Source organism: Triturus cristatus, chromosome 1_2, assembly GCF_964204655.1.
Source record: "Triturus cristatus chromosome 1_2, aTriCri1.1, whole genome shotgun sequence".
Lineage (NCBI taxonomy): Eukaryota > Metazoa > Chordata > Amphibia > Caudata > Salamandridae > Triturus > Triturus cristatus.
Window position 1 is genome coordinate 1,195,398,860 of NC_140580.1, and position 18,425 is coordinate 1,195,417,284.

Genomic DNA, 18,425 nt, shown 5'->3' on the forward strand with positions numbered 1-18,425 from the left:
TTCCGCCATAGGGCTCGGATGTAATCTTCGCTCCGGTTCCGAACAGCTTCCAGTTCGACGATCGATGCGCAATCCTCCCCCCAATTCGCGGTATTGTTTTCGATCGCGATCTCCTCACTCGTCGCGCCTCTCATCGGCAAGACCTTCGGTTCCAGTCGACGGCGGCCTTCGGGCCTACCCAAGCTCCGGTCTTGGCTAATGGAAAGGACTCCATTTAAAAAGTGTCCTCGATGTGGGTCAAAATTCCCCCCACACCGATCTCCACGAGGTGTGCAACCTCGCCTCTCCCCTGAACACGAGGCTCGAGACTGTCCGGCGTGTAAATCCTTCCGGTCCAAGAAAACGATTCGGGACCGAAGAGCCAGAAGCACCATGGCGCACACTTCGGCGATCCCGGACGACATCTTCGGGGAAGGCATCGACGCTCCAGAAGAACACCACACCAACGAGGGACTCGTCAGCGCCTCCGAAGCCGACGATTCAGATGTGGAGGACATTACTCCGGCACAGAGGGTTGTGAGTACTACTATTCCTCCCCCCCCTACACCCCCCCCCCCTACACCCTCGCCACCACCGAAAAAGGCTTCGGTCAAGCCTTCGCGCCTAAGCAAGACCAAAGACACTGCATCCCACACCGCACCTTCGGGCCGGTAAAGAAGCCAATTAAGCCTTCAGGCGGCTCGGGCTCGAGCCAGCCCACCGTCTGAGCCGATAAACACCCTTCGGCACCGAAAAAGAAAACTGCCTCTATCTCGACACAGAGCCCCACACCGAAACACTCTGGTTCGAGACCCAGTTCCTCGGCACCGACCCCATCCTCGGTACCGACAAAAGCCCACAAGGCCACTGGCACCGACATTTCAAAGCCGAAATCCATCTCTGCGCCGACGAAACAACCGGAGCTTCCCAAGCATGGCTCCAAACAACGAACCAGCACTGACGAGCCTAAAAGATCAACGGCCCCGACGCCTTCGGCGCAGACGGACCAACCAACCTCTCCAGAACTATTTACACCGGCTCCCTTACAAAAAACATTAACTAAGGATCCCAAAACTGGACATTTAATGCTCTCTATCAAAAAGAGACAATTAGACAGTCCACCTTTACAAGGGGTTACCAAAGAGGCGGCTACAGGGGCAACAATAACAAAGGCAGAGGCAAAACAAATACTGCCCGCTCTGCCACCGCGCCTCCCCAATGACTTCCCTCCACTTCCCCCAGACCATCACACTCCGGTCGGGGGCAGACTCCCAACATTTCCTTCCGGTCTGGACTACCATCACCTCAGACAAATGGGTAACACAAATAATTTGGTCAGGCTACTGCCTAGAACTAACATCTACCCCCCAAACATTCCACCCAGACAACGCCCGATGTCACTAGAACATCTACGGCTACTCAAGCAGGAGGTAATCTCCCTCCTAGACAAGGAGGCAATAGAACACGTTCCAACCAACCAACAAAATATGGGGGTCTACTCCCTGTATTTTCTCATACCAAAAAGGGACGAGACTCTACGGCCCATCCTAGACCTTCGGCCCCTAAACACATACATACACTCAGACCACTTTCATATGGTAACGCTTCAGCAGGTTCTTCCGCTACTTTACTAAAACGACTTCCTCACCACTTTGGACCTAAAAGACGCTTATTTCCACATTCCACAACGCTCACAGGAAGTACCTCAGATTTGTAGTGGACGGCCAACACTACCAATTCAAAGTGCTCCTGTTCGGAGTCACGACCGCGCCACGAGTATTCACAAAGTGCCTAGCAGTGGTGGCAGCACATCTGCGAAGACAACACATTCATGTCTTCCCTTACCTAGATGACTGGTTGATAAAAGCCAGTTCACACAATCGGTGTGTAGAACACACACCACCATCCAGCTACTTCATCAGCTGGGCTTCACGGTAAACCACGAAAAGTCCCATCCCCACCCATCCCACATAAAACAATATCTAGGTGCCACTATAGACATCTCAAAAGCGCTCGCCTACCCCAATCCTGCCAGGATTGCAAGCATCCAGGCTCTACGCGCAAAATTCATAGCACACCACCACCTTCCAGCTCGGGTGTTCATGCAGCTAATAGGGATGATGGCCTCTTGCATCTTCATAGTACCTCACGCAAGACTCCAGATGTGTCCTCTCCAAGAGTGCTTAGCGCACCAATGGAACCAGGCCCAGGGTCAATTAACAGATCTGGTGTTGGTAGACGGTTGTACCCATCGCTCTCTGCAGTGGTGGACTACCACAAACCTTTCCAAAGGTCGACCGTTCCTAGACCCGGTTCCACAGATAGTACTAACAGACGCATCGCTCTCCGGCTGGGGAGCTCATCTATTACATCTCACCAGGCAAGGCAAATGGTCACCTCAACAGAAGCTACTCCATATCAACCATCTGGAGTTACTAGCGATCTTCTTAGCCCTAAAATCCTTTCAGACACAAATTTTGGGCTAAGCAGTCCTAATCCGCACAGACAACATGACAGCCATGTATTATATTCAAAAACAAGGCGGCACACACTCTCCACAGCTCTCTCAATTAGCACAGAGCATATGGAGATGGGCCATACCCCGGAAAATCTTTCTCCTAGCCCAACATGTCCCAGGAGTACAAAACACTATGGCAGATCTACTCAGCAGACAAACACAACAACTCCACGAGTGGGAACTTCACCCACAGGTTCTTCATCCGTTCTTTCAAATGTGGGGGCATCCACAGATAGACCTCTTCGCCACCCACGAAAACACAAAATGCCCAAGCTTCGCCGCCAGATACCCACACCCATTGTCCAAAGGCAATGCGATATGGATGAACTGGTCAGGCAGATTTGCGTATGCTTTTCCGCCTCTCCCACTCATTCCATTAGTAGTGCGCAAACTACAACAGCAGTGCCTCACACTATTAGTAGCGCCAACTTGGGCCAGACAACCGTGGTACACCACACTGTTGGAACTATCGGTAGTACCGCATCAAAAATTACGCCTCTCTCCACACCTCCTAACCCAGAACCATGGAGAGATCAGACACCCGGACCCAGCTCAGCTCAACCTTGCGATCTGGCTCCTGAAATCCTAGAATTCGGGTACCTAAATCTTCCCCCCTGACTGTATGAACGTCATCAAAGAAGCTAGGCGCCCTACCACTGTAGAGTGCTACGCCGCCAAGTGGAAACGTTTTGTTATCTATTGTCATAACACCATCAATCCACTAGATGTGTCCATTCAACACATCATAGGCTACTTACTCCACCTACAAAGGTGCAATCTAGCCTATACGTTCATTCGACTACACCTAGCAGCCATAGCAGCTTACCTACAAAACAGGCAACATCTCTCACTCTTTAGAGTACCTGCCATTAAAGCCTTCATGGAAGGCCTTAAAAGAATAATTCCTACCTGCCATTAAAGCCTTCATGGAAGGCCTTAAAAGAATAATTCCACCCAGAGTACCACCCTCACCTGTGTGGAACCTAAATATCGTTCTCACCAGACTAATGGGACCTCCTTTTGAACCCCTACACAAATGTGAACTTCAATTCTTAACATGGAAAAACGCTTTTCTTGTAGCCATCACTTCCCTCAGAAGGGTCTGTGAGATACAAGCATTTACTATTCAAGATCCTTTTCTACAAATGCACCATAATAAGGTGGTTCTCCTTACCAACCCAAAATTCCTTCCCAAAGTCATTTCTCCTTTCCACCTAAACTAATTGGTAGAACTACCAGTATTCTTCTCGCAACCACAAACTGTTGCAGAAAGAGCTCTTCACACACTAGATGTTAAACGAGCCTTACTCTACTACATCGCGAGAACACAACCTTTCCGTAAGACCAAACAATTGTTTGTCTCTTTCTCTCCACCACACAAGGGCAACCCCATCTCCAAGTCGGGGATAGCTAGATGGATTGTCAAGTGTATTCAAATTTGCTACAATAAAGCAAAACGAACGCATTCCGTTCCCCCTAAAGCCCACTCTACACGTAAAATAGGGGCTTCAATGGCATTTTTAGGGAACATCCCATTAGATGATATCTGCAAAGCAGCTACATGGTCAACACCGCACACTTTCACCAAACACTATTGTGTAGATGTGCAAACTAAGCAACAAGCTAGTGTGGGCCAGGCTGTACTCAAAACATTATTTCAAACCACTGCAACAGATGCGGGTGGTCGCCGCCAACGGTGGGTACTGCTATATAATCTATGCACAAGTGTGTAATCTGCAGCTCATATGCCTCGAACGGAATATGCTACTTACCAGTATGCATCTGTTCTTGGCATGTAGAGCTGCAGATCTACACACGCCTCCCCGGCTACCTGTATCTGTTCCAGCTTATCTTATTTAGATAACACACACATGGGCATCTTCACTGTTATTACTATGCTCCATCTTTCCCTGCTGGCGAAAAACAATCTGACGATGGAGCCGAAGCCCATGTGCAATACGATCCAAGGGAGGAGTCACCGAACTCGTGACTTCCAAAGACTTTCCAAGAGGAAAAACAAACTGCAAACATCCGGGCCCAACACCAGATGGCGATCTATGCACAAGTGTGTAGATCTGCAGCTCTACATGCCAAGAACAGATGCATACTGGTAAGTAGCACATTCCTTAGTAAAAGATGAGTTATTAAATTCGGAGTTCAGAGAGCCAAAACTTTATTCCTCTGTCTTGTCCCTATGGATAGCTATACTTGTAAGAGGTTACAAAGCATCTGCCATGCCCTATGGGACAGATATGTCCCGATAGTGAAATACTGCCAATTTTGTTTTTCACTATCAAGAGGCTATCACACATACCAGTACATGTCCTATGTTGCACATATATTGCACCCTGCCCATGGGGTACCTTGAGCCTACCTGAGGGGTATCTTACATGTAAGAAAAGGGAAGGTGAGGGCCTGGAAAGTGGATGCACTTGCCAGTTCGACATGGCAGTTTAAAACTGCGCACACACTGCAGTGGCAGGTCTGAGATACCTATTCGGGGCTGCTCATGGGTGGCACAATCAGTGCTACAGGCCCGCTAGTAGCAATTGTTTTACAGGCCCTGGCACACTCGATGCACTTTACTAGGGACTTACCAGTCAATCAAATATGGAAATCGGCAAGAACTAATTGTAACAACAATTTACACAAGGAGCACTTGCACTTTGACCCTGATCAGCAGTGGCAAAGTGCCCAAAGCATCTAAGCCAGCAAAAAACGAAATCCAGCACAGTGAAAAAATACAGGAGGCAAAAAGTCAGTGGAAACCACGTCAAAGATGCCAATTCTAACAGTCACATAGCCACACCATATAATATACACCATTTTGTTACAGTCCCTATCTTCTGGTAGCGGTGTGTGCTCTGCTGAAAGTACAAAAAATGTGCTCCTATCCTCTAGTACTGTGTGTGCTCTTGAAAGGTCACGGAATGTGTCCCTAGCCTCTGGTAGCCGTGTGTGCTGTACTTTAAAGCCACGAAAAGGGAACCTGTCCTCTGGTAGAGGTGTGTGCTCTTCTAAGAGGCCACAGATTGCGCCCCTAACCTGTACCAGCAGTATGTGCTCTCCTGAGAGGCCACAGAGTGCACCCCTATTCTCCAGTAGCGGCGTGTGCTCTCCTGAGTAGCCACAAAATGTGCCCCCATCCTCTGGTAGCGGTGGGTGATCTTCTGTGAGGCGGCTGGATATTTCCCCTATCCTTTGGGAGTATGTTTTCTCTTCATCTGCTCTGTCCTCGCCTACCCGAAGACTCCCTCTTCCCCGGGCTTGGTCTACTTACTAGGCTTTGCCTACTCTTTTTCTATTATCACCTCCAGGGCACCGTGCTGGAACGCACAGCTGGATGGACCCTGCACCCCACCATAGAAATCACAGCTGGATGGGCCCTCCACACCATCCTACAACCAGCAGCAGGGTGGTCCTTGGAACCCCGCGTCCTAGAACCAGCAGTAGGGTGGTCCTTGGACCCCTGTCCTGGAATCTACAGCTCAGCTGGATGGACTCTGCACCCCATCCTAGAACCCACAGATGGATGTGCCCTTCACCCCATCGTAGAACCAACCACACCATCCTAGAACCAGCAGCAGGGTGGTCCTTGGACCCCTGTCCCTCCCCCGGTCCTACAACCAGCAGCAGTGCGGTCCTTGGAACCCCCCCTTCCCCGGAACCAGCAGCAGGGTGGTCCTTGGAGCCCCGTCCTAGAATCTACAGCTCAGCTGGATGGACTCTGCACCCCATCCTAGAACCCACAGCTGGATGGGCCCTCCACACAATCATAGAATCCACAGCAGGATGGGCCCCGGACCAGCCCTCTCCCTCCTAGAACCCACAGCTGGATGGACCCTGCACCCCATCGTAGAACCCACAGCTGTATGGGCCCTGGACCCCCTCTCCCTCCTGAACCCACAGCTGGATGGACCCTGCAGGACCTGGTGCCATGGATGTGAACTTGTGCGAGAGGTGCTAAGATCAGATGCTTGGGCCTGGTGCCATGGATGTGAACTTGCCAGAGAGGCGCTAAGATCAGATGCATGAACTTGTGCGAGAGGCGCTAAGATCATATGCTTGGGCTTGGTACCATGGATGTGAAATTGCGCGAGAGGCGCTAATATCAGATGCTTGGGCCTGGTGCCATGGATGTGAACTTGCCAGAGAGGCGCTAAGATCATGTGCTTGGCCCTGGTGCCATGGATGTGAACTTGCGCGAAAGGCGCTAATATCAGATGCTTGGGCCTGGTGCCATGGATGTGAACTTGCCAGAGAGGCGCTAAGATCATGTGCTTGGCCCTGGTGCCAAGGATGTGAACTTGCGCGAAAGGCGCTAAGATCAGATGCTTGGACCTTGTGCCATGGATGTGAACTTGAGCAAGAGGCGCTAAGATCAGATGCTTGGACCTTGTGCCATGGATGTGAATCCACTGATTTCCTAATTCCATTTTAGCGTATAGGTTCACAGGGAAGCTTTATATCCCCAAAAACTGCCTTTTGGTCTGTCCACACAAGTGGAAGCGTGGTAGGAGAGAAGATGAAAGGATTATTAGTAAACAACCCACTGAGGGGCTCCAGGCTTGAATACAAAGGCCGTACGGGGTGAGCTGCTGTGCCTTACCCAGTGTCCGCACACCGAGTGGAGCTCACAAGGTGTGTGCCCCCCAGGAGTGCCAGCCAGCAGGCCCTGCAGATGAACTGGCCTTGGCAGACTGGGGCGGGTCCTGGGGTCCGGCCTGCTTTGGGGGCACAGACGGTGGCCAGGCCTTGCTCTGAACTCTTGTGCTTTTCTTTTAGATTTTGGATGTTGGCGAGAACCTGGCGGTGCCCGACGAGTTCACGGCGGAGGAGAAGCAGAGGGGCATGCTGTGGAGGCACCTGGTGGCAGGCGGCGGGGCTGGGGCGGTGTCACGAACCTGCACGGCCCCCCTGGACCGGCTGAAGGTGCTCATGCAGGTGAGTGTCTTGTTTGTCCTTGAACAGTTCACCTCTTGAGCGTGTGCTGAGGGGGGTGGGAGCACAGTTCATCCCTTGAGCGTGTGCTGAAGGGGGGTGGGAGCACAGTTCATCCCTTGAGCGTGTGCTGAAGGGGGGTGGGAGCACAGTTCATCCCTTGAGAGTGTGCTGAAGGGGGGTGGGAGCACAGTTCACCCCTTGAGCGTGTGCTGAAGGGGGGTGGGAGCACAGTTCATCCCTTGAGAGTGTGCTGAAGGGGGGTGGGAGCACAGTTCACCCCTTGAGCGTGTGCTGAAGGGGGGTGGGAGCACAGTTCATCCCTTGAGAGTGTGCTGAAGGGGGGTGGGAGCACAGTTCACCCATTGAGCGTGTGCTGGGGGGGGGGGGGGAGCACAGTTCACCCATTGAGCGTGTGCTGGGGGGTGGGGAGCACAGTTCACCCATTGAGCGTGTGCTGGGGGGTGGGGAGCACAGTTCACCCATTGAGCGTGTGCTGGGGGGTGGGGAGCACAGTTCACCCATTGAGCGTGTGCTGGGGGGGGGAGCACAGTTCACCCATTGAGCGTGTGCTGGGGGGGGAGCACAGTTCACCCATTGAGCGTGTGCTGGGGGGGGAGCACAGTTCACCCATAGAGCGTGTGCTGAGGGGGGTGGGAGCACAGTTCACCCCTTGAGCGTGTGCTGAGTGGGGGTGGGAGCACAGTTCAACCCTTGAGCGTGTGCTGAAGTGGGAGCACAGGTCACCCTTTGAGCGTGTACTGAGGGGGGGTGGGAGCACAATTCACCCCTTCATCGTGTGCTCCCACCCCCTTCTCTTTCAACAGGCTGAAAGGGGGTGGGAGCTCAGTTCACCCCTTGAGTGTATGCTGAAGGGGGGTGTGGGAGCAAAGTTCACCCCTTCAGCGTGTGCTGAAGGTTGGTGGGGGCACAGCTCACCCCTTGAGTGTTTGCTCCCACCCCCCATGGGGCTCTTTGCTGTCGGTAGGGATGAGCATTTCCGTGTAATTCTGAGAAAAGGGCGCGGCTCGCTGTCTTCTGATAAGCTAGGCTTGTACTCTGCTCTCAGCAGTGCGTCTTTCCTGCCTCTGCCATTCCCCTCGCAGTGGGCTCCTTACTCTGTTGATCACTGTGTCCTATCAGGCTAAGACTGTACCCTGTTGTGACACCCACACTCTTGTCCTGACTCAGTTCTTTTTGATGTCACCCTGACCCTCCTCTCCTGGTGCCATGCCTGCAGTGACACACTTCTGGATCTTGTCCTCCGGGCTCTCACCCTGATGCCACCCTTCAGCTGCCACCCCTGAACCCCCCTCCGGGGTCTGCCCTCTCGGCTGCAACCCCCGGGGTCTGCCCTCTCGGCTGCCACCCCCGGGGTCTGCCCTCTCGGCTGCCACCCCCGGGGTCTGCCCTCTCGGCTGCCACCCCCGGGGTCTGCCCTCTCGGCTGCCACCCCCGGGGTCTGCCCTCTCGGCTGCCACCCCCGGGGTCTGCCCTCTCGGCTGCCACCCCCGGGGTCTGCCCTCTCGGCTGCCACCCCCGGGGTCTGCCCTCTCGGCTGCCACCCCCGGGGTCGGCCCTCTCGGCTGCCACCCCCGGGGTCGGCCCTCTCGGCTGCCACCCCCGGGGTCGGCCCTCTCGGCTGCCACCCCCGGGGTCGGCCCTCTCGGCGGCCACCCCCGGGGTCGGCCCTCTCGGCGGCCACCCCCGGGGTCGGCCCTCTCGACGGCCACCCCCGGGGTCTGCCCTCTCGACGGCCACCCCCGGGGTCTGCCCTCTCGACGGCCACCCCCGGGGTCTGCCCTCTCGGCTGCCACCCCCGGGGTCTGCCCTCTCGGCTGCCACCCCCGGGGTCTGCCCTCTCGGCTGCCACCCCCGGGGTCTGCCCTCTCGGCTGCCACCCCCGGGGTCTGCCCTCTCGGCTGCCACCCCCGGGGTCTGCCCTCTCGGCTGCCACCCCCGGGGTCTGCCCTCTCGGCGGCCACCCCCGGGGTCTGCCCACTCGGCGGCCACCCCCGGGGTCTGCCCACTCGGCGGCCACCCCCGGGGTCTGCCCACTCGGCGGCCACCCCCGGGGTCTGCCCTCTCGGCGGCCACCCCCGGGGTCTGCCCTCTCGGCGGCCACCCCCGGGGTCTGCCCTCTCGGCGGCCACCCCCGGGGTCTGCCCTCTCGGCGGCCACCCCCGGGGGCTGCCCTCTCGGCTGACACCCCCGGGATCTGCCACCTCCGGGAGTTGGCTGCCTCCTCTGGGAGTTGGCTGCCTCCTCTGGGAGTTGGCTGCCTCCTCAGGCTGCCACCTCCGGGATCTGCCACCTCCGGGAGTTGGCTGCCACCTCGAGCTGCCAACTCTGGGAGGGGGCTGCCTCCTCCGGGAGTTGGCTGCCTCCTCAGGCTGCCACCTCCGGGATGGGGCTGCCTCCTCAGGCTGCCACCTCCGGGATGGGGCTGCCTCCTCAGGCTGCCACCTCCGGGATGGGGCTGCCTCCTCAGGCTGCCACCTCCGGGATGGGGCTGCCTCCTCAGGCTGCCACCTCCGGGATGGGGCTGCCTCCTCAGGCTGCCACCTCCGGGATGGGGCTGCCTCCTCCGGGAGTTGGCTGCCTCCTCAGGGATGGGGCTGCCTCCTCCGGGAGTTGGCTGCCTCCTCAGGCTGCCACCTCCGGGATGGGGCTGCCACCCCCGGGAGTTGGCTGCCACTTCTAGGAAGGGGCTGCCACCTCTGGGCTGCCACCCCCGGGAGGGGGCTGCCATCTCTGGGCTGCCACCCCCGGGAGGGGGCTGTCACCTCTGGGGTCTGCCCTCTGGGCTGCCACCCCTGGGGTTTGCCCTGGCTACCTCTGCTGTCCAAGTTCTCGGGGGCACTGTCCTTTCCGCTTCCCACACTGCTCCGCCCTGTGCACATTTCCACCTCTAGTCCTGCACCCACTGCTGTTACAGAACCTTCTGCTTTACTGTCCATACTCCTTTATCTCTGCCCTCCCTTTCATCCTTGTTCTATAGTTTCTCCTGCCCACATGGCCCTCTTGGCTCTGTATTCTCTGGCGCTCTGTGTGTATGTTGTGTCCGGCTGTGGCGCTCGGTGTCCGGCTGTGTATGTTGTGTTTGGCTGTGGCGCTCTGTGTGTTTTATGTTGTGTCCAGCTGTGGCGCTCTGTATATGTTGTGTCCAGCTGTGGTTGAATGTTGCCCTCCACCTTGCGTCTGAGAGTTCCAGTAGTTCTGATTTTCCCTGTACCTACTGTGCCTGTTCAGTTTTGCCCTAAACTCCTTCACAGCCGTGCATGACCAGACACTCTGTAATGTCTTCACCTCCCCCAGGTTCATGCCACACGCAGTAACAACATGTGCATTGTCGGCGGCTTCAGCCAGATGCTGCGGGAGGGCGGTGTGCGATCCCTCTGGAGAGGCAACGGTATCAATGTCTTAAAAATCGCCCCAGAGTCTGCTATCAAGTTCATGGCCTATGAGCAGGTAAGGCCAGGGCAGGCAATGTGCTCTTGGGCAGCAGGTTGGGGTTTAGTCTGTCGGGTACTCGGATCTTCATGGCCAGGGTGGGGTGTTGGATAGATATTATGGAGGGGTTCTGGGTCGCAATGGACTGGTAGACCCTACTGACGTTTGCTGCTCTTACCAGTGCACATGCCTTATCTGAGTCTCTTTGGCAGATTAAAACATTTAGGGAGACTCCCGCCTTAGCTTCTTCCTTGGATCCTCCCTCAGAAATGATTTTGTTGGCCTCTGCGCTCCCTCAGCACTCATGATGCCAGTGAGTAGTGAGGGTCTGCGCTCCCTCAGCAGTGATGGTGCCAGTGTGTAAGGAGCCTCCGCTCCCTCAGAAGTGATGGTGCCAGTGTGTAAGGAGTGTCTGCGCTCCCTCAGCAGTGATGGTGCTACTGTGTAAGGAGCAACTGCGCTCCCTCAGCAGTGATGATGCCAGTGTGTTAGGAGCCTTCGCTCCCTCAGCTGTGATGGTGCCAGTGTGTAAGGAGCATCTGCGCTCCCTCAGCACTCATGATGCCAGTGTGTAAGGAGCATCTGCGCTCCCTCAGCAGTGATGGTGCCAGTGTTTAAGGAGCCTCCGCTCTCTCAGCAGCAATGGTGCTAGTGTGTAAGGTGTGTCTGCGCTCTCTCAGCAGTGATGATGCCAGTGTGTTAGGAGCCTTCGCTCCCTCAGCAGTGATGGTGCCAGTGTGTAAGGAGTGTCTGCGCTCCCTCAGCAGTGATGGTGCTACTGTGTAAGGAGCAACTGCGCTCCCTCAGCAGTGATGATGCCAGTGTGTTAGGAGCCTTCGCTCCCTCAGCTGTGATGGTGCCAGTGTGTAAGGAGCATCTGCACTCACTCAGCAGTGATGGTGCCAGTGTGTAAGGAGCATCCGCGCTCTCAGCAGTAATGGTGCTAGTGTGTAAGGAGCATCTGCGCTCTCTCAGCAGTGTTGATACCAGTGTGGAAGGAGTGTCTGCGCTCCCTCAGCATTGTTGATGCCAGTGTGTAAGGAGCGTCTGCGCTCCCTCAGCAGTGTTGATGCCAGTGTGTAAGGAGCGTCTGCGCTCCCTCTGCAGTGTTGATGCCAGTGTGTAAGGAGCGTCTGCGCTCCCTCTGCAGTGATGGATCCAGTGTGTAAGGGGCGTCTGCGCTCCCTCTGCAGTGTTGATGCCAGTGTGTAAGGAGCATCTGCTCCCTCAGCAGTGATGATGCCAGTGTGTAAGGAGCGTCTGCGCTCCCTCTGCAGTGATGGATCCAGTGTGTAAGGGGCGTCTGCGCTCCCTCTGCAGTGTTGATGCCAGTGTGTAAGGAGCATCTGGCCCTCCCTCAGCAGTGATGGTGCCAGTGTGTAAGGAGCGTCTGCGCTCCCTCAGCACTCATGATGCCAGTGGTAGTGAGCGTCTGCGCTCCCTCAGCAGTGATGGTGCCAGTGTGTAAGGAGGGTCTGCGCTCCCTCAGCAGTGATGCCAGTGTGTAAGGAGCATCTACGCTCCCTCAGCAGTGATGGTGCCAGTGTGTAAGGAGCTTCCGCTATCTCGGCAGTAATGGTGCTGGTGTGTAAGGAGCGTCTGCGCTCCCTCAGCAGTGATGGTGCCAGGGTGTAAGGAGCGTCTGCGCTGTTGATACCAGTGTGTAAGGAGCCTCCACTCCCTCAGCTGTGTTGATGCCAGTGTGTAAGGAGTCTCCGCTCCCTCAGCAGTGTTGATGCCAGTATGTAAGGAGCCTCCGCTTCCTCAGCAGTGATGATGCCAGTATGTTAGGAGCGTCTGCGCTTCCTCAGCAGTGATGTTGCCGGTGTGTAAGGAGCGTCTACGCTCCCTCAGCAGTGATGCCAGTGTGTAAGGAGCATCTGCACTCCCTCAGCAGTGATGCCAGTGTGTAAGGAGCATCTGCACTCCCTCAGCAGTGATGGTGCTAGTGTGTAAGGAGCCTCCGTAGTGTTGATGCCAGTGTGTAAGGAGCCTCGCTCCCTCAGCAGTGTTGATTCCAGTGCGTTGGTAGCTACCAACCCCCTCAACAATCTGTCGATAGGCTGCTTCCTAAACTCCCTCAGTATTGATCTCTCTCCTCCAACTCCTTCCGTTTTCCTCCCTATTTCTTTCTCTCTCTAACTTCTCCACTTCCCCTCCTTAGATAAAGCATCTCATTGGGAGTGACCAGGAGACTTTGCGGATTCACGAGCGACTGGTGGCGGGTTCACTGGCTGGGGCCATCGCACAGAGCAGCATTTACCCCATGGAGGTGAGTCTCAGATTTGTTTTGCTTGACTCAAGACAAAAAAGCAGTGAGGCGGTATCCATGTAATCAATCTCCTGCCCCCGGCCACTGTGTTCATGTGAACCTCTGCCTGCGATATCCTCTATCCCCCATTGCGGTAGGGTCTGGTCTTCATGTAACCTTCTGATTGAAGCTGAACCTATAACCCCCATGCTGCAGTCTGGGGCCTTCTTGCCACCCTTGCCATAGGCTGTGATCTTTGTTTACCCCTCTGCCCCAGGCTGCAGAATCCTCCATACCACCCCCGGACTGGCGCCCGTTAGCGGCATGTAAATTCTGCTCGGTGCCCTCCTGGAGCACTGAGAGGCTTGTCTTGACTCTTACCCTATATCTTGTAGGTATTGAAGACTCGGATGGCACTGAGGAAAACAGGGCAATACCTGGGCATGCTGGACTGTGGCAAGAAGATCCTCCTGAAGGAAGGCATGACTGCTTTCTACAAGGGCTATGTGCCCAACATGCTGGGCATCATCCCCTATGCGGGCATTGACCTAGCTGTGTATGAGGTAAGACATAAACGACTAACTGTAAAACCAGTTGAGCACAGTCCTAATCCTTTTGAGTTTTTCATCTGGATATCTGTGCCAGTCTCCCTTGAACTTTGCTAATGGGCAGGGAGGGTCTTCCAATTGTGGCTTTAGAAACAGCAAGAGCGGTATTTTACTTGCACCCCATCGATGCAGCCCGCACAGATATTCTTGTTTGTGAACCCTGCCAATGACTGTTTAATGCACTCAAGCTTCAGTGTGTCCGTATGTGGGAAGTGAGTTCACAGTGCTGCACTATACACTCACCTATGGACTGGGACTCTTGTCGAGCGGTGCTGCACTATACACGCATCACCTGACTGACTCCGTTGATCACAGTGCTGCACTAAACACATCTCTATACAGTTTTTTTTTTCTTCAAATAAAGGCTTTCGAGTCATGAGATGCACTGTGCCTCCATCCATAGTGCATGCGCATAGGCACAGATCTTTTCCTGCCTTTGGGTTTTGACCTGTACTGACAGTGCTGATAATCAATGTGTTATGCTACTTTCCTTCGTGCCCACATGGTAAAATTAGAAACAGATATTTGGGAATGCTTTTGCCGTCCACCTTTTCGGTGACATCCTTCGGAGACGGACTTTGGTCGATCAACTCCTAACTGTTCGAGGCATGTGGGCTGCTGAATTCATATCTGTGCATAGATCGCCGCCTAGTGTTGGGTCCGGATGTTTGCACGTTGTTGTCCTGGAAGAGTCTTCGAAGTATCCTGAGATAGGTGACTCCTCCCCTGGACCACAGTGCGCATGGGCATCCTCTCCATCCTCAGATTGTTTTTTTCCGCCATTGGGTTCGGATGTGCTTATCTTGACTCAAGTTAGGAAAATTTAGTTTTCAGGCCAAAAGGCCTTTAGTTTTCGACGGTACTGTTCCCGATCGCTATCGACAGTTTACAGGCTAGTTTTCACGGCTTTAACAACTTTTCGGATCCATTAAATCCGACCATCGACCGAACTTCGACGATGGAATCGAGGACCCCATTCAAGCGGTGTCCTGTTTGCCACGCCAAATACCCCCATATCGACATCCACCCGGTGTGTAACAAATGCCTCTCACCGGATCATGACGAATCGAAATGCATGGCCTGTGCCCGATTCAGATCCAAGAAGACTCTCCGGAATCGACGCGCGACTGGAAGCGCAGCAAGCGGCACCGGCCCCGACCAACATCTTCAGCACCGAGGACGAAGATGTGGAAAGCATGGAAAATATACCCTCCAGCCCCACTTCCGAACACGGTTCCCGATCGGAAGATGTCGATGAAGAGCTTTTTCACAGGGAAGAAGCCGACGACGAGGTAGGAGACTACGATAAGGCCTTAGGGGCCGAAGAAGGTAGCTCCGGTGAGGAGCAAGGCCTACCCGTCCAAATTGAGGCTATCCCAGTGTGTCAGTCGACTGCTCCGGTCGAGGGATCGCCTTCGGGCTTTACCCAAGACCAATCCCGCAGTTCTTCGGCCCCGCCCTCTGGCCCGGCCACGGACATACAGCAAGAGCCATTGTTACCTAAAAAGACTGGTTTCCCTACCACGAAACCGAAACCAATCATCGCACCGGTTAAACAGAAACCGAAAGTGAAACTGACACTGGTCGGCTCGAGGACCACCACACCTTCGACGCCAGCCAAACCCGTCGGCTCCGACCGCACCAAAAGAGACTTCGGTGCCGAACTCGCTGCAGCCGATGTCGGCGCCGACCCAAAAAGAAAAGCAGTCGGTACCGTCAAAGCGCCTCGGCCCCCGGCACCGAAGCAATCGGCACCGGCCACCAAGGTGAAAATAGCCACTGCATTGCTATCCACCTCGAAGGCAGCGACTACGGTACACTCATCGACGCCGTCGACGGCTCCTACCCCTCCTCGACTCGATGACCCGGTCACTTCGAAGAAGTCCACACCTGCCTCTACGGAACCACTCTGCGCCAAAGAACCGTCGGCGTTCCAGGTGCGACAAGTGGCAGCGTCCTTGCAACGCATCAGGGAAAAGGCAGCCCTCCAGACCTCGTCGGGCTCCGAACCGACATGGGCACAGAAGGCACCTTCGGCACCGGCCAACATCACCTTTGGTTTGCCGCCATCCACGGCGCCGAAAATGTTCGAAATCAGAACCCGCGTTACCCAGACAAGGTCCCCATCTACCGAACACTCGACTACTGGGACATCGCCGTCCCACTTCATCGACACCGGCAGGCTCATGCTCCGAAAGCGGAAGATCACTTCAGGGCAAGCTTTGGACTCTTATAGGATCCCGCTAAAACAAAAAGTGCCAGCGGAATCGGAGCCAGTTCTTTATGAACGCATCCACACCTCTTACACAGATCCATCATTCTCTCCAACGCACTCCGACACGGATGCAGTGGAGGACTACATGGGTGACGACACCACCTACCCCGAAGACATAGACCCTGAGGGACAGCAAGACCCTGATCAAGTCTGGGATGACCCTGTAGACCCAGGTGCCGCTCTGGATACACAGGACACGCAACTTTATGGCGCAAAAACGTCCCCCACAGAGGACACTGCTGCATTCAACGCCATCATTGAACGTGCCGCAGCCAATCATGGAGTGCAACTCCACTCAGACACTATCGAGGATGATTTCTTGGTGGACACTTTCGCATCCTCCGAGAGGACTGTAAAGACTCTGCCCATGTTAAAAGGTGTCCTCAAGCCAGCAAAGGACATTTTCAAGGAAACCACCAGGGCACGGGTAATAAACCCCAGGATCGAGAAAAAGTACAAACCCGCACCTGGAGACCCCACGTACATTAGAAGCCAGTTGCCTCTGGACTCCATTGTAGTTGCCAATGCTCGCAAACGGGCACACTCGCAGACAACTGGTGATGCTCCTCCCCCGGACAAAGAGTCCAAGGTTCTAGAGACCTCCGGCAAACGGATTGCAGCCCAGGCAGCAAACATATGGCGCATCGCCAATACACAGGCCCTCCTAGCTCGCTACGACCGCTCACACTATGACACGTTAGAGACCCTACTCCAACACCTGCCAGACGAGTACAAAGAGGCAGCGGAGCTCCTCATCAGGGAGGGACAACTGCTCACAAACGCATCCATCAAGTGTGCACTGGATGCCGCAGACACTGCTGCAAGGGCAATAAACACCAGCGTCATGCTACGACGACACGCCTGGTTACGAATCTCCGGATTCAAACCTGAGGTCCAAAATAACATCCTCAATCAGCCGGTCAACCCCGACTACTTATTTGGACCGGAGGTTGACACCACCTTAGAAAAGATTAAAAAAAACACGGACACTGCGAAGTCAATGGGGGCTCTGCAAACGCAGACATTTCGTAGTGGCTCCTTTCGTCGCCCCGGGAATAGAGGTGCAGGTAGAGGACAAGGGGCACAGCAAACCTACAATAAAGGGGGCACACAGAGTTCCTACGATAAAAACACCCGAGGTGGATATCGTGGCTCCAGCACCAAGGGCAGAGGACGTGCTTACGGCAATACCAGGTCCTCCCCCAAGAACAAACAGTGACGCCCTCTCCCTTCCCCCCGCCCACATAACACCTGTCGGGGGAAGGCTCCAGCGGTTCCTGTCCACGTGGGATTCCATCACCACGGACAGGTGGGTCAAAGATGTTATCCAACACGGTTACTGTCTCGAATTAACCTCCACTCCACCCACCATACCGCCAAGGCACCGTCCTATGTCCTCAGAGCACTTAGCGTTATTACAGCAGGAGGTGCTAAGTATGCTGCAAAAAGACGTAATAGAGGTCGTGCCCGTACACCAGCAGGGAACAGGGGTGTACTCTCTGTACTTCTTAATACCAAAAAAGGACAGGTCACACAGACCTATCCTAGACCTGAGACCCCTCAACCACTACATTCTCTCAGAGCATTTTCACATGCTCACCCTACAGCAGGTTCTCCCGCTCCTCAGACAGGGACATTTCCTAGCCACGCTAGACCTCAAAGATGCGTATTTCCACATACCCATACACCCGTCACACAGAAAATATCTCCGGTTCACCATTCAGGGGCAGCACTATCAATTCAAAGTCCTCCCCTTCGGAGTGACAACAGCACCCAGAGTTTTCACAAAGTGCCTAGCTACCGTGGCTGCACATCTACGGAGGCAACACATTCACGTCTACCCTTACCTGGACGACTGGCTTGTTCAGGCAAAGTCAGCCCAGCAATGTGCCAGCCACATGTCCCGCACCATTCACCTTCTTCACAGCCTGGGATTCTCACTAAATTACCCAAAGTCACATCTCCAACCCGCACACGTACAACAGTACCTAGGTGCGACCATAGACACTCTGGCAGCCACAGCTCAGCCAAATTTAGTGAGGATCAACAGCATGCAAATGCTGATTTCCAAGTTCAAACCCCAACACTCCCTTCCCGCGCGAGTGTTCATGCAGTTGATAGGCATGATGGCCTCCTGCATTTTCATAGTCCCACACGCGAGACTACATATGCGCCCGCTTCAGTAGTGCTTAGCACGTCAATGGAATCAGGCTCACGGGCAATTAAAAGACCTAGTGTTGGTGAGCGGTCGGGCATACAACTCTCTGCATTGGTGGAATCCACAAAACCTTTGCAAGGGCCGACCGTTCCAAGAGCCTGTCCCACAAATAATACTGACAGCGGACGCGTCTCTCCAGGGATGGGGAGCCCATGTACTCAATTACACAGTGCAGGGACTAT

The 18,425-nt window shown here is 54.8% G+C and overlaps 1 protein-coding gene across 5 annotated transcripts in view; it reads left to right on the forward strand.

The window, feature by feature from the left end:
* The window catches only part of SLC25A25 (solute carrier family 25 member 25), a 158,567-nt gene that overhangs the window by 104,493 nt on the left and 35,649 nt on the right, over positions 1-18,425 (forward strand). For all 5 annotated transcript variants that reach the window (XM_085614174.1, XM_085614175.1, XM_085614173.1 and 2 more), the window contains 4 exons: positions 7,283-7,441; positions 10,757-10,909; positions 13,056-13,163; positions 13,538-13,705. In XM_085614174.1, coding sequence (XP_085470300.1) covers positions 7,283-7,441; positions 10,757-10,909; positions 13,056-13,163; positions 13,538-13,705 — 588 coding nt within the window. The remainder of the gene's footprint in view (positions 1-7,282; positions 7,442-10,756; positions 10,910-13,055; positions 13,164-13,537; positions 13,706-18,425) is intronic.